General features: G+C 41.6%; 1 protein-coding gene across 2 annotated transcripts in view; it reads right to left on the bottom strand.

The window, feature by feature from the left end:
* foxp4 (forkhead box P4) overlaps nucleotides 1-16965 on the bottom strand; it is an 86115-nt gene that overhangs the window by 47509 nt on the left and 21641 nt on the right. For both annotated transcript variants that reach the window (XM_041980332.1, XM_041980333.1), the window contains exon 2: nucleotides 6658-6837. In XM_041980332.1, coding sequence (XP_041836266.1) covers nucleotides 6658-6828 — 171 coding nt within the window. In that variant the 5' untranslated portion in view covers nucleotides 6829-6837. The remainder of the gene's footprint in view (nucleotides 1-6657; nucleotides 6838-16965) is intronic.

Genomic DNA, 16965 nt, shown 5'->3' with positions numbered 1-16965 from the left:
CATTTTTGAAGTGTGTGACAAGACAGAAAACAAGTAATTTCTTTCAATAGCTACATATTATTTACAGGTATAAATGATGTTGGAAATAGGCAAAACAAATGGACAAAATTTAAGATTTGTTCATATAATTTTTCATAATTCATTTAAGTCTTCATAATTTGAAAGGGTACTGGACTTATTTTCCAATGAGGTTTCACCGTACTTCCACTATTATTTAACACTTTTTGATGTGTTTTTTGTTTTTGTTATGGAAATCTTAAGTAACAAAACAACAAACGCACTCTGTCTATCAGGTGAAAAAAGGCCGCCATGCTCTCTTCCTGAGCTCAAGAAGAAGGCAAACAAGAGAAAAAGAAGAGCTACATTCCTCTCCTCCTCCCTGTTGACTCTAATCTCTCCTTTAAAATGGCTCACACAAAGAGCCAGAGCCGACTAGCTAATTAGCAACACTTTAGGCCTCTGCAGCTTTTGAATGTGTGGTGTGTATGCGTGCGTGTTCATTGTGTGCATCCCGGGCTCTCAACTGTTTCCAGGGTAACTGCTTGCCTAGCAAGCGTTGCACATTTTGTCTTTATTCTTTGCTTTCTCTTGTTCCCCTTGCTGTGTCCATCTCTTTCTGTGAGTTTGGAGTGGAGGAATGAAGGAGTAGTGGCTTAAAGAAAAGAGAGGACCCTAGGCTTGGGATGACCTATGTGAATGTGCGGGTTGGGGGGTTGCAAACTATTGCATTTTTGTATCAGTGCTGTGCCTCTAAAGAACTCTGAAGCACGTTATCTGAGCACATGTCAATTAAAACCAATTATGGCTGCTGCTTTTTGATAGAGAAACCAGTAGACCGGTATGAATAGGCACCAGCACACACACATAGTTGCAGCCCACTGTCACTGACCAGTAATAGCAATGAGGTCACTCAGCTCTGCTGGGTGACCTGTGGCCTCTAAAACAGCCTCAGTAATCATGGTGATAACTGACCTTTTGAGAACTAAAAGCCAACAACTGATTTTTCCCCTAGTCAATACAGAAAATTCTTCATAAGGAGTGTCTGTCTCAGATCATGCATGACCATGTATGTATGTATGTTTTTTTTTTTTTTTTGTTACTAGACAGCATAGTCAGGTCTACCCAGTTTGAGTGCTTCCAAACACTCCCATGGCAACAAAACCAAACCTAACCCCTTCAGGTATCCAGGTATGTGTGTAACTCAGTTTCCACAACAGAAACAGGACAAAACACACACTGTTGCACATACAAAAATTCTTTCTTTGCCAGGATATGTCTATTCTTGTCTCCAAGCCTCTCAACTGGCTACACCAATCATTTGTGACTGTGTCCACGCTGGCTGCTCTGGCCTAGTGGACCATGTCTTCTGGCCATCTGCTTTTTTTAACCAAGTAAGATGTAGCTCCATTGCAAGTACTTTTTAGATAGCAAACCTCATTGTTAAGTATGTTTTACTGTTTAAGTCGAGGCAATGAAAAAATGACTATGTAAAATCAGCTGTGATTCCAGAAATGCATCAAATTATGGTCAGCCATTCATTGGCAATTAGAGGTTCTTGATTAGAGAAAAGCAAAAGCAACAGAACTAAAAATAAATTGGTAATGTGAACAAAAATCCCCTCTCAACTCTCAGTGGATTCTCTACCATTTAATGGCCTGGCTAGAGAAAGCAGTAAAAAAAAAGTTTTATAAGCACTCATAAATGCAACATCTCAGCATCTTAATATTGGGTCTCAATGTGTGAAAAAATAACTGAATGAGATTGATGGAGCGAGGGAGTCATGTGAAAGTCATTAAACATTAGTGAGCTTTTATGTGCAAGTGTGTTTGATGCATCATTGCGCTTGTGACCAAGATCAAACAAAGAGTAAAAATTGGTAATGTCCTGCATGAAGTATCACACAACTGTCTTTAATAAATACGACAAGTTGTTCATATATTACAAATAAAGCAAAAGTCAGAATTTGGATAAATAGAGCTGCTCTTGATTTTGAGACTTCTAGAGGAAGTTGGTGCTCTATAGGTGTTTTTGTAACACTATGCTAACAGCAGTGGGTGTTCTGTGATGCTAGGCAACCCCACTTCCCCCTCCTCTGTCTCATTGTGACCTCTTGTAACCTGTGCACTGTGCTGACCTTAAACATAAAGAGGAAGGCCTGGTCCAGACCACGGGGAGGCTTTTAGGAGGTGACAGCACTCAGGGACAGGCCCTGGACTGATTTACTAGCCGACACAAACGATAGAGGAACGGACGGGCTGACACATGCAAAACACACACACTGATTTCCGCATGCAGGCGGATGTATAGGTGCAAACAGAGCCAGATAAGAGATACAACCTGTCACATCACCCAAATAAATAAATAAATAAATAAAATAAAAAATACAGGCCTAATTTAATAACCTGAATCCTAATAAATCAGGAAAATCTCTTTTCTATTCCTTCCCTTCTCAAGTCACCCCGTCACCTTTATCTCCTTTCCACTGCTGACCTGAAAGTGAACTCAGTGGAGAGCTGGAGGTCAAACAAGACATAACTGTCCCAGTGACCAACATTCACCTCTCATAATTTAGCAAAGCTGGAGAATCGCATACCCCTCCAAACCTCCCCACCTCCATCCATACAGGCCAATTACTGAGTCTAGCCAATCTAACAGGAAGCCATACGTTATCTTAAGCATCCAGCATTTCTCTCCGTCTGTTAGCACACACACACACCACACTCATACATCTGTCCCAAAGTACTGTCGACAAATACACACTCTTACACACAAAAAGCTATCTTTCATCAGTGTTTGTGTATATCTGAGATCTGTATCGGTTCCCCCTGATCTCCAGTCATCATTGTGGCTTCTTAATTACACCCTTCATTAACTCACATCAGCTCTGTGCAAGTGTGTAAGTATCAGTGTGTGTGTGCCCATATGAGAGTGGAAGAGAAACAAAGATTGCTGGTATGTGTGTGGACACATGAGAGAACGAAACAAGGCAAGCACTGAGGAAAACTAGAACATGACAAATGGGAGAGGGGATCGAAGCTCCAAACCAATTTCTAAAACTGCCTTTTTTAAAACCAATGTTCCTTTTAAACCCCCAGGGAGGGGAGACCACTGCTACAGTCAGCCTCTCACTTTCTATTTGTGTGGAAGAGTGCAAGGGAGAGAGAAAAGACAGAGGAAAGAGGGGGGGAGAGACTCTCAGGCTGGTTTAGCTGACTGATGAGTGGCACTCCCAAGAGGAAATGGCACCTTTCCGCCACCGTCTCTTTCCTTTTCCCTCCTACTTTTTCCTCTTTACCTCATCACTACCAGCTACTACTGTAGCTGCTGGAACATAAGAGGCCATTAATTGATGGTGAAGAAAAAGGAGGAGACAGCAATGGTTGAAAACTGAGGAAAGAGGGGGGAGTGGAAGTACATAGTGTGGACTCACATCTGCAAAGTAAAAAAAAGGTAGTAGAGACTTGAAGACACAGAGAGAATTGAAGACACCTGGTTCTCGTCAGAGCACCCTCCACCCAACCACACACACTCACACACACAAACACTTTGAGGTTTGTTAGGATTTATCCTGCTTACATTTCTCCTCTGCTATGCATCATTTCACGTCCACACCCGGCACCTCAACAAAGTGCCATACACTCTCCCTTGCACTCTCACTTTTCACTTCTTCTTCCTCCTCTACACTCTGCAGCTCTCCGCCTTGTTTTTCCTCCCTCATCTCTCGCTCCTTCGATGATGGGGCAAAACTGGTCTTTGCCTCCCTCTTTACTTTCTTCTCTCTTTCTATCTTCCTACTTTCCCGCTCTGTTCTTTCTGGGGAGGCAGACAGGCCACATTCCACAGGGAGGCCCAGGCGCCCTTTTCTGACACGTCTCAGCTTTACACCCCTCCCTCATCCCTCTGTTTCTTCTTTCCAGCCCACAAATGCCCCCATCTCCCCCACCCCCCCGTGCTGCCTCTTTGCCTGTCCTTTTACCTTCATTTCCTCCAACGGGTTGTCCCTTCTCTCCAGTACCCCCCTCTCCCCTCACCCAGTTCCCTATCTATGTATCTATGTATTTATGTATCTATGTATTTATGTATCTATCTATCTATGTATCTGTCTGTCTGTCTGTCTGTCTGTCTGTCTGTCTATCTATCTATCTATCTATCTATCTATCTATCTATCTATCTATCTATCTATCTATCTATCTATCTATCTATCTATCTATCTATCTATCTATCTATCTATCTATCTATCTATCGAATGTGCAGAACACAGACAGAAGCCAGCTTAGGGTTTGATGACTGACTATGGCTGCGATTTCTTTCAGGTTCCCAAGGGCCCTGAGGAAAAGACGTCTTTGTGTTCTGACACCACCACACTGTCAGGAGTTCTGTGTGTCAGTGTGTGCAAGAGTGTCTGTGTGTTTTTTCTGCTCCAGCGCACACCGGCATGGTGTTTAGGCACAAACAGTGGCCTGCACTACACCTTCAGGTGAGAGACTGAAGCGTGGAGGAGGAAGAAGCAAGAGAAGGAGGAAGAAGTATATCCAAGACATTCAGGTGGGAGGCTCTGGCTAAATATAAAGCATCTAAGGCCACCCAGCTCTACCACGGCAAAACTGTATAAACCAGAGATGTAATGGAATTATGAATGAAAGGCAAATGTCTCTTACAGAAAGAGGAAATTATCTGCACATGTCAGTTGAGGGATTTTTGTGGTATTCCAATTTCTATTTAAAAAGTTTGACTTAACTCACTTTTCTGTTTTTCAAAAGTTCATTACTGATTCTAAATAGACAGATCATTGCACATATTATATATATATATATATATATATATATATATATATATATATATATATATATATATATATATATATACACTACCGTTCAAAAGTTTGGGGTTACTTTGCCATGGGATTCAATAGGGAAGTGACCCCAAACTTTTGAATGGTAGTATAATCTTTAAAGAAAACTCACACTACTCGTTAAAGCTTTAAAGAAAGAATTCTTAAATGGGAACTGAAATGAATGTGACCGTTCAGACACATGTATGTAGATGTAATACTTCTTGTGAAGTGAGTTTTGGGATCTGGAGGAAAGGTTGTGCTTGTCTTTTGTGGTCTATAGCAGATAGAAGGAAAAAGAAGTACAGTGCATGAGAGGAAGAGAAAAAGATGGAAAGAGAGAGGGAGCTATGTTTGTGGTTGGTAACCCGCTCAAGAGAGGAAATACCAGGGTGCACACACACACACACACACACACACACACACACACAGGTGCAAAAACATAGAGAGCATAGGCCCGTCCAGGAGAATAAAGACCTGCTTTGTATGAGTTTGAGGTTTGGTGTTAATATGTGTGCATATGTGTGTGTCCTCGGCTGAAGGTTGCTGAGGAAGCAGGGTGAGGATGCAGTCAGAGGAAGGAGGAGGGAGAGTGAAGGGCTCTGAGTGTTCTTCATCCACCTAAGGCTCCGTCATTATAATTAGAGGGAATAATTTTAGCAGCAGGGAGGAAACCCTGATTTTTTTTGCCCCTGGGTTTCCTCAATTACAGATTCAGGTGATGAGCCCAGAACTTAGACTGACCCTATGTGAAGGGTGGACACATAAAAACACACATTGCCTATAAGCTTAAATATGCTTGAAAAATAAATAAGAGAAGAACTAATCAGTAAATGTGTGTCATCTTTCAGCAAATGCCACACAAGTGACTGAAAAACATGAATCAGCAGGTTTCCATCATTAGCTGACCAGCGGACATTTTTGTTCGGTTATGGAAAAATGACTAATATGGAGACCTCTGGATGAAAAAATATTTTTGAAGTGCTGTGTGTGTGTGTGTGTGTGTGTATGTATGTGTGGTCTCTGTGAAGGCCAAGGTCCTTCAGAGAGCAATCAGCAGAGTTATGTGTATTTTAAAGGGAATGAGAAATACAATGAAGAATTTGATCCAAGACGTTCCGGGAAAAGTTTGGAAATTCCATTTGACACAGTGGCCAGCAAGTGTGTGTGTGTGTGTGTGTGTGTGTAAGCAAGACTTGGAGTAAGACTGAGGAAAAGGAGATAAAAAGCATAACTAACACTACTAAGCAATGCTTTCATGGATCAGTTAGAATAAAAAAGTAAGAGTTGACTCCCCCAACTTTAATACACATTCACACTCCTTAAGCAGCCAAGTCTGGTATACATGGATTGTGTGTGGGCAATTCCCACAATGCAAACCTGTTTTTTTCCCATCTAAACAGGTACTGCTTCTTATTTTCACACAATGTAATAATATATGAGTGAGAACGTCATGTGTATGAATTCTTATGGTGAATTGTGTCCCAGTGGAATTAGCTGGCAGACTATGAAGTGGATAATTAAAGCAGTGATGAGCCAACTTGTCAGAGCTTTTCAATGCACGTATAAGAAAAAGTGACAGTTACCAGAGTCTAGCCAAATAAGGGTTGACACATCTGTATGTTATATAACAACCCAGTGTGTACATGCTGTCCTACAAAATGTAAAGTACATTTGTTCATAAGTTGCACAATTGGGAGGTGTTGCAAAACATGTCCACCTGGTAAGCATAATCCCAAATGCATGCTTGACATGCGCACAAGAACACACAAAGGCCTCGAAACATGCGCAATCAGCAAGCACCACACACACACACACACACACACCTGTTGCTGTTGTAGATGCAGTAAGTCGACCGGGCTGATCTCTCCATTGGTGTCTCCGTTGGACCCACCCTCTCTACCTCCCCCTCCATCTGACTGGCTGCTAAGGCTGCTGACTCCGTTCTGGTTGGACGGTGTTGTTCGAATGGTCTCAGAAGCTGATTCCACCATCATCACTGGCACCTGAGAGGAAAGTGGATGACAACACAGCAAAGATTGAACAAAACTGGCCTGGGCAGCTTGAGCAGAATGCCTGCTCTCACCTGTTTAAACAAACAAAGCAGCAAACGAAAGTAATTATAAGAAAAGATAAAGAGTTGAATTATGTGTGTTTAAACGTGCACATGTCTACTTTGTTAAAAAGGGCTTTTGGTCATGAACCATCTACATACAAACATCCCCAAGAGGTCACAAAGCAACACCTATAGCTGACACTCTTCTGTATGCATGTGAATGTGTGTATAGGAACGCACTCATGGATTAGGATCAGATAAGCAGCAAATCTAAACTGACAAGGCTGTTAATACTCTGCTATATAGTTAAATAACACACACATTTCTCCAATAATCAGAGGTGGCATGTGTGCGCTGTGTGTGAGCCAGGAGTAGGTTGGTCTTTGAGACAGATCTATTTGATGCTCCTTCAGAGGGCCTCTCTAATTAGAGCGTGTTCCTTCCACAAAACCTGACAAAACGAGCTGTTCCTGGATGTGTTGTTGTTTTTGAGAAACAACGCCTCACAAACACACAGGAGCATTTGCCATCGTTAGCCGTTTGAGCGTGGGAGAGTCGAGACACAGAGACACACATTTCCGTGTGCAGAGCTCACACACGAGTCAGCTAATACAAAACAAAACAAACCTTCATACAAGCACGCAGGCTGTGAACAGCTAATGACGAGCTCAATCTCGTCTTTCTGCCTCATCCAGTTTTAGAAATTAACACACACACACACACACAAGTGCATACTTTTAAAGGGGAAAGTTCTGCAGCTTTTATTTCGGCAACCCTGAGTGGGTACACAAAACGCCATCGAGGCATTCTACCCGCTGTCTGTGTGAGACTGTGTGTGTTTCAGAGGCACACAACCCATGCCTTCTGGGGAAACAATAAAAGCCATTTCATGAGAGAATCTAACTTTTCTTTTCCTCTGAGGCAAGAGTGTGTGAACCTCTGTGTGTGTGTATGTGTGTGTACATGCATATATTTTCAAATCTGTTGAGACTGACAGCAGGTGAGGGTGTGAGAGATCGCTGGTGGCTTTGTTAATGGAATTTTGCCAGATGCTTGCAGATGGTCAGGAACATGAGCATGTTTGTGTATGTGTGTGATACAGGTGTGTGCATGCAGATAGTTTGGTGGGCTTACTTGTTAAAAAAAAAAAACTTCTTCACTCAAATTACAAAAATATTTATTCTTACTCAAGCTGCACTTTGCTAAGCTAATTGCTTGGTTATATTTTCCAAGTGTTTTTTTTAGATATAACATGACCGTGTATGTGTCTTATTTTGGGAAATGATACTCAGCTTCACCTCAGAGAAATATGTAAAATGACCAAAAATTTGTAACTCTTTTGCGTAAAGAAATAGGCAGGCAATATGCTAAATCAACATGAGTCTGCACCTTAAAAACAACAAGCCTTACCTCCATCTAGATGTTGATCAGGATGACAAGTCATGCCTAAAGCAGTCATCACTGCTTCAGTGAAAAGGTCTGAGATTTTACATGCTCTTCGTTTAGATAACCACAAAAGATGTTAAACAGTGAAACCTTCTAAAACTGCAAACAACTGATACTGAGTCGACTATGTGGTGAGACTATCTTTGTTAACGGCTCTGTACAAAGTCATATATGAGCTTTTGTATGTCTTGTTCTAAAGATAATAAGCTGTTTGATTTGCTAACAGATTTTACCAGTTCAAGGCTTCTCCCCAACAAGCCGCACCACTTGAGAGCCACAAATCTTACAGCAATATTTTTTTCTCCCCATTGACTCTCCCTCCTGGCACCCAGCCGCCTGTGATGTTAGGAGTGAGAAGTAGAGCGTTATTGTGACATTTAAAGCTAGTCACTTAATCTCCCACCTTACTCCTTTTTTCTTCCTCATTCATTTTCCCTCCTCCCATCCCCTTCCTACTTCATCCAGACCCCTGATAGTTCAAACTACTCCCTAAGGTAATATTAGGAAGCAGTGCATAGTGCTGAGTGATCAACAGATCTTGCCGCACAGTCCAGTGACTTTGCACTGCAATAGAAACTCCTCACATCATCACACATCTCACTAAGCATGAATCATCAGCCGCTATCTAGCCCAAGCTATACTGTGCTGTGCAGTAATGTACTGTAAACCCATCTGCTTCTTACTCTTTCTCATTGACCTTATTAGCAATGAGGGGAAGAGAGATAAAGACAGGCCAAGAGACAGAGCTTGCAGGTGGACAAGGACCTAATGGGGAAATGGGGAGTGCCCTCTTTTCACACGCAGGCAGTGTGGTGGTATGCTCGTCTAAAGGGTGTGTACTCTGTCATATCCTGTAATGGGTGTATATAAGCTAGTGTAATGGAGGTCGAGAAAAAGGCAGGGGCATAAATCTACCCCGAAGTCTCTGATTAGGGTTATGATACGCACATGCGCGCGCACGCACAGAGCTATAAGTTTAAGTGTTTCTGGCAGCAAAGAGGAGCTGCCCATGCAGAGGCCTGCCTCAACCCGCTGCTCACTCTCTCTGTGTCTTTTTCTCGCACTCCCAATCCCATACAAGCTCAAACCCTCTCTAGCTGAACCCCTGACCTGAGAGTGTGTGGGGAGAGACATTCCCACTACCCCGAGGGGACTGAGCGAGGGAGGGAGGAGCGCAGATCAGAGAGATAAAGAATGTGTTTGGAAGAGAGGAAAATAAAAGGCCTCCTTTGCCTTTTAATTGGGATGGAGAAGAGAAGAAGGGAAATGGGACTCAACATGTTTCTGATGACTCTGGTGTATGTATACGTGTGTGTGTTTGTCTAAGAGGCTGACACCTACCTTTGTACTTTAATGGATTAGCTCACTGCAAATGCTGGGTGCATGTGTTTATGTGTGTGTCTGGTGTGATTGATGAGCGGAGAGGAGTTAAGATGAGTCCTGTTAAGACACGTTGCTTGTTCAGAAGTTCCCGAAAATGTTGCCCTAATAATAATCAGAACTCAACTCTCCCTGTTCCTTCCCACCACTCTCAGTGTGTGGAGTTCAAACGAGCCGAGCCAAATGCCCAGTGAGCAGGCTCACCACGGCTGCCTCTCAGGCTTTGTCCGAGGGATTGGCTCTGTCAGATTCCTCCTGGTCACTGCTCGTCAGAAACATTAAGCTGGGCCAGTTTCACTTTCCACGTGTTTGTGTGTGAAGCAGAGGGAGTTGTGTACAGTATTTATGTGTGCATCTGTGTTTACAGCAGCTTAGTGAGATAATAAGTCTTTATCATGTTATGCCTCATGTGGGAATATTTCCAGCAGTCCCAGAACGCCTGTTCTGTTTCCTCCGCCTTGCATCAGCTCACAGGAACGCTGCTTATTAGGCAAAGAACTAAGGGAATAAGGGTGGGAGGCAGAGGGAGCAGAGGAGGGAGGGGGTTAGGAAAAAATGTCTGTACCAGTATCTACACTCCATCATCCATCTACTTTCATCTGACTATTGAATTATCTCTCCTGCACTCTGCTTGCTGTCTTTCTCCCTCTGGTTATAGTGGCAGGTTCAATCCTGGAAAACATTAAAGTCATCACCCTGAAATAGAATCCACATAGGTTATTCCTATGATCTCTGATAGTTCAATCAATATTTGTGAGCAAGAGAAACACTCTTCTAGAGACAACGTATCAGAGAAGCAGGAGCTCTAACCTGTTTTGTAATCAGGAAACAGAAATTTGAGGAGCCTCTGTTGACAGTGAGGGACTTTGTGGATTTATAAAACATTTGTCTATTACACCCAAAGGGACTTAATTTCATTACAACTAGCAATCATGGATTTTAAAAAGAAAGAAATAACTGTGGTTGCCATCACTGTGTCCACAAAAATCTCCTATTAACTGTCAGTAGAGCAGCTCGGGGTTTTGTCTCTGAAGAGGCATTACAATGATTCTTAGCTTCTCTTCTGTATATATGCTCTGACAGGGACATGAATGTTGACATATAAAGACCGATCACAATTTAATAAACACAAGTCACTCACCCACATTCTCCCAATCTTGCTTTGCAATCTGGAAAAGAATCCTCCACTAAGTAAACGGTTACACTGGCCCTGAGGGAATCTAACATAACCCCAAACCCCAGAACAAACCCAACTACCAGATCTAGGAAAATATTTCATTTAAAGGAAAACTGTAGTACGTTATGGTGCTGTGTGTAGAAAACAAAAAATGAGTAAATATGTCTTGCATTATTAATTTTGCTGCAAATGCAGTAGCAACCATTTGACCATTAAAGAGAGGCGTTCTTGTACAATCATAGTCTCAGAGTTTTGACTTCAGCTCTGAAGCTCTTAAACAGCATATACTGCTGCACAACCACCTTCCTCTTTACCTTCCCATGCAAGTGGATAATTGACTATTTAACTAATAAGGATATTATGTGCATGCCAAAGCATGTGGAAAGGAGTTGTTCACAACAATTTAATGCAATTAAATGAATGTCTGTCAGACACTTCATGCATTTTTAAAACATATTCCCAGACCCAGACCTGCATTGCTGTGATACAGATGACTTTTAGTCATTTTGTTTTGTTTTTTCTTTTTTTGTCTACAAGAAAAAAAAAAAAAAAAAAAAAAAAAAAAATCTAGGTATCCCAGCAACTCTATTCTTTGACTTTAAACGGATGACAAAGGAAGAAAAAGAAATAGAGTGGTGGGATTAGAGACATCTATGTGGTGCTTGTGAACTAACATGTTTTAGCATCAATAAAAAAGAATTAGGTCAGGGAAAAGTAAAAAGAAATTAAATAAAACACAGAAGTTTGCATACACATGTCATCACAGTGCAAAAAATAGTTTTCCATCATTTACCTTCCCAACTTGGGCTGTTTCTTTAGCAGCTGGCTGTAACTATAAACCCGTCAAATTTGCAGCAGCATACAAGACCAGATCAGCCAGGTAGACTTGCAGACGGGGCTACAGCTAGCAGCTAATAGTACTGCTCCAGGCTACGTTGGCTGCCAGCCATCGCTAACAGGTTGGCTAACAGCAAAGGGCTAATACAAGATGTTTGTGGCTGCCCTGGCCCAGCTCCAGTGCTAACAGGTGAACTCCATTATCCCACAGACAGATAGTCGGTTAGATGTGGGCCAATATGTACAACTGGCTGGTTGGCTGGCTGGCTTCAAAGAGTATCACCTACATCGAAAGAGAGGTAAGCTGCACTGACCTACAGGTATGCAGGTATGACTTCCAGTGTGTTGTGCAGCTGGCTAAGATACCACTGGTTATGCTGAAAAGTAAAGGGAAGAGGTGATTGTGATAAGACAATCCTCCATGAAGTTATAATGGTGAGTTCTTTTTTACTTTTGCAAGACTGTTCACCTAATGGCATTTCTTTTGACTGAGTGCTTTAAATCATGTAAGTAAATTCCTGGCAACTGTCTGTAGTTTCTGTCTGTATTGTTGTACAGTAATCTATTTTATCTGTTCTCCCACCACACCCCTCACCCCCACCTCCACTATAGCAGTCATATGTATATGCATACGCATGTGTGAATTGGGAGTCTGCTTGGCTGCCTGCAGTTCTCTGAAGACAAAGTCCCTGTTTACAGAGCCCATAAAGATTAGCCTCCCTCGGTCAGGTGGGTTCTGGAGCCATAGGTAAACACACAGCACATTCCGCACCGATGAGATCGTTCCGTATGTGTGTATGACCGGGGCAAACATTCACTCCTGCCTTCACCTCGACCCTTCTTTTAGAGTGCAGTAAGTGATTTACCAGCATGCAGACTGCTGTCTGTTCAAAATAATGGAGACAGACACAAAGATACACACAAATATTTGTAGAAGGAGAGGACTTCATGCACACCTCATTTATCTGAGCTCGAAATCACGGGTTGTACATTCCTAAAGAGGTAAAGCTCAGACGTGTGCATGTGTGTGCTCTAGTTTGCATACTGAAAACCATGCTGTGATCAGGAAGGTGAAAAATTCCAGCTTCCACCTTCATCTCTCCCCTCTGTCCTAAGAAGCAGAGAGGGCTATGGTCAAGGTGTGACAGTCCACACAGATGTAACTCAGATTGTACTGAAAACGGTGGAACAGGGGTGAGAAGGAATGCAGGGCAAAAAGAAAAAGAGCTTTTGAAAAAAAGGCAATGTGCCTTTATTTAGATCTGAAACCAGCTAGAGTGCCGCGGAGCAATTAGCAGCTCTGTCCTATGAGAGCTCTTTATTAGAATGACCTTCACTGTGAAAGGGGGTTGTGGGGCAGAGAGGGTGGGGGGGTGAGAAAGGGAAAAGAAGAGAAATTCTTCAGAAAACACAGGCAAGGCGTCAGTGGGGAAACGGACACGTGACATGAACGTAAAATAGATGAATAAACCCAAACTTAAGTGGATTGAGATTTAATTTTTGTGTTTGAGCGACAGATGTGACATGTAAACTGTGTGTAGGGAATGTGAACTATTTGATTCTCGGAGCTAGAATTCATAAATGCCCAAATGCAAACACAATTACAGGCTGGAGTCCCTATGTCTTTTTTACATCTGATAGAAAGAAATGCATGTGCATGTCTTTCGCAGGTGTGTGTGAAAAGTGGAATTTCCTTCAGTTAATATTTTAACAAGAAAGTGATCCACTCCTGACACTGATTTCCTCTACCGTCACTGAATACATTACCAAGTCCCTAAATTTAATTACATGGGACAAATTATATTTTATTGAAAGGCAAAATTGTGAAAGAAACAGAAAAGGGAGACGTTTTCTATGAAGACGTAAATGTGCCGCAGTTGCCTTTAGGAGAGAAATAATTTCATTTATGATCAAAATTTGCATTACAAGGCAGATAAAATGAACAGATTTAATATTACCTGAAAAATGGGCAACAGCAACGTACAATAATAAAGGGTTACAACGGGTTTAAAAATAGTGGTGTTAAAAAAAATTATAAATAAATAAATATCAAAGTGGACATGATATAATTTTATACATCGGCTTTCAAGTTGGGCACTTTGCATTTCCTAGTTAATTAATAGATTGGATCAGAGCGAGTTTAATCAAATATAATTGAATAAGTCCACAGTAAAAACAGGCTAGACTTTAAAGGAGACATGCAGAGAGAATGATAGCATGTCCAGTTCTCAAATTAATTGAATTTTAGTACTTTTGAACTTGGTCCAAGCTGTTACAGAGGTAATTAACTCACATCCTATCCAAAAGTGCTAAAACAAGATGATATCCCTGAGCATTCAATATGGCTGAGCACACACATGGGAGCATCCCCCACCCCTCCCAACCCCATTTCTTTTAAAAAAGCAAAATAAAAATCAACACTGTTGCATACCAATGCCAGCCTATAATATATTCCATGTTATTGTTAGTTTTCTGTTCTTTTTGCTCTTTTCTCCTTACTTTTGTCTTACAGGCCGCAACTAAAATATTAATAATTTCTCAGGCAGTTCTCATTGTATTAAAAAATGTCTCCTTTATAATTTATCAGAGAAAGAAAAATCTTTGTTATAGTGACAAGCATACTAATTAATAGAAGTAGAAGGAACATTGAGAGAGTTCATACTAATTTGGAACATGCTAATATTAATAGAATAATTTATGGCGTAGTATAAATAAATTAATAGAGTAATGCATTTGAAAAAGGGATGCCTTCAATTCAATTTAGGAGGAGAGAGCAAAAAAAAAAAAAAATGTCTGCCTCTTGGACAAGGACATTAATAACAGTGCTCTTTCACCAGAACAGAAAAGGAAGAGACAAACTAAACATGCACTGCTTACTTTTAGAGCACATCAATATTTCAGTCACTTAATGAAAATTGGATGAGCAACACTTGTATTTCTTGCCTTGTTATTTTCATTTGCTGTTAAAAGAGTTTTTGAATGGTAAATTAGTGCAAAATCTGCAAAATGCTGCTACATGTAGCCTTTAGTTTTTAAATGATCTCTTCCCATTGGCTTTATGTAAACTAACAGCCATGTGACAGGCTGTGGGCAAAAGATGCAGAGAAGTAGAGGGAGAGAGAAGTGGACTGGGTCATTACCATCCTTATTACTACTCATTAAAATGCACCCATCACAAAGACATTTCTTCATGTGTGTATGTGAGTGTGAAAGTTGCTGCATGTGACCAAGCATGTGCATGTGCTCGTTCCCGGCGCTCGTGATGTGCTCATGTGCGTCCCTTTGCAAAAGTGACAAAAAAAGAACAATATAATTGGAGAAATGTACGCAGTAATAATAGGTATTCACAAAATGATAATTCATATTAAACAGGGTGCACAAAGTCAGCCTCATTTGCATGTTTTAGATTATATGCATTTCAAAAGTAATTTCCGCAGGGCATATGAATGACATTAATTCCCGGGCGGGTTCTGCTATAGACCTCAAACTATCAAACACTCAAACATTTAACAGATGAAAAAAAGAGGGAGCTGGTGCCTTGGCAAGGGGAGATTTCAAGGTTAAAGTATTTGAATGTGAATTTTTAAACTTCTGTCTTGGTTTGTTTAAAGTTGCACTGCAGCCAGACTAAGAATTTCATTAATTCCAAGATTTAGTGAACCACCTTTTTTTAATTCTTACTTAGCTGTATGTGTGCATATGTGTGTGTTTTCCTGTACCAGTCTGAGAAAGACACCTTTTTGCCTAATCCACCGCCACTTCCTGAGGAATAGAGCCTGAATTGGCCTGACTCACTTTGTGAGTCATGTGCTTGTGTCACTCCAGAAGCTGACTAACTCAATCCATCAGAGAGAAAGAGAAGACAGAGCTCAATAGCCCACATTAAGTAACTCTTACTGATAGAAGAGGGTGGAAAAAAGTGATGAAAAGGATGAGAAAAAAAAGGATATAGCCAGGGACGGGAGAGGGACAGTGGGAGGAGCAGGGAGCCAGAGAAGGAGACAGAGGGTTCCCTCTCCTCATCTCCTCATGTTGAGAGGAAGACCTCAGGGCAGGAAACAGGCTGGATGAATGTGTGATTCCAGTGGAAAACTCTGGATGCCACGGACAACATTTTTCTCTTATTAGGGAATCTGGTCTGCAGCCACATTACAGCGCCTGTCTCATTACTGTGTATGTGCTTGCCTATTAGATAGACACACTGTGCATACACACATGCACACACACACACACACATGCAAACATACACCATCAAGATGTTCTCCACCTGTTATCCTCACAAGGTTTTTGGCCAATGCACAAAGTCGTACCAAGAGAGAAGGGAAGGGGGGGAAAGAAAGCTGTGAAGAAAGAAAGCTTAAAGGGCTCAGTGTGTCTGTGTCTTGTTTGTGGTTTGTCTTCATCTGTAAACAGAGCTGCTGCTGTGAGGATGTTAGCATGTCATTATCTCATTAAGAATTGATGGCTTCTGTGCAGAGGATTCAAGCTGTTTTGTTTGTGAGCGCCCAGCGACTCATGTTGTACAAACACAACAACCACAAAACATACATATTCTACAGTGGAAACCCACATGGGTGCTTTAAAATGAGAGCAGAAACCTCACATGCGCACACACACGCTGTTTAACAGCATCCTCCTAATGTGTTTTAATCTAAAACACACAGATTTAAGAGAGGACACTAATGGGTATTTCTCCTCCGTCATCTTCACCTCTCTCTCAAGTCACAATGCCCCGTTGTGACCCTTTTTTTAAAGTTTCAGCAAATTTCAGAAAGTGTGTGCATGTGTGTAGGGGAATTTCTTGGGGCAATAGAAGTGGGATAATGGGCCTGGGAAACATGTTTATTTTCTCACTTGATCATTTTCCCCCTTTTAATTTCTCTTCCAGCTTGTCACAGCTGACATGTCAAATAGAAATAACAAAGAGAAAGAAACTAACTCACACAGAAACGCACCAATTTAACATGCCATAGGGTAGCTGTGGGGTGTATGTATTGAACAAGATCTGTCTGTCTTAACTAAATGACCATCAGGGTGCAGGGATCTCCACTGGTCCACTCTGCCTTATCAATACTGTGCAGCTCGGCCTATTCAGCAGCAAAGAGCTTTCCTACGGTTGCAGCTCAACACTGGATCAATGTCATGAGCAATGCAGACAAACTGCTGCTAAACAGACTAGCCCCTGCCTTGAAGGCCTGCCACAGTACCAGCTCCCCCAGGCTCAGATCGTTCAACTAA

Source organism: Melanotaenia boesemani, chromosome 3 (genome assembly GCF_017639745.1).
Source record: "Melanotaenia boesemani isolate fMelBoe1 chromosome 3, fMelBoe1.pri, whole genome shotgun sequence".
Classification (NCBI taxonomy): Eukaryota; Metazoa; Chordata; class Actinopteri; order Atheriniformes; family Melanotaeniidae; genus Melanotaenia; species Melanotaenia boesemani.
The sequence above is the reverse complement of the archived record's forward strand: the minus strand, read 5'-3'. Positions and strand labels throughout refer to the sequence as shown.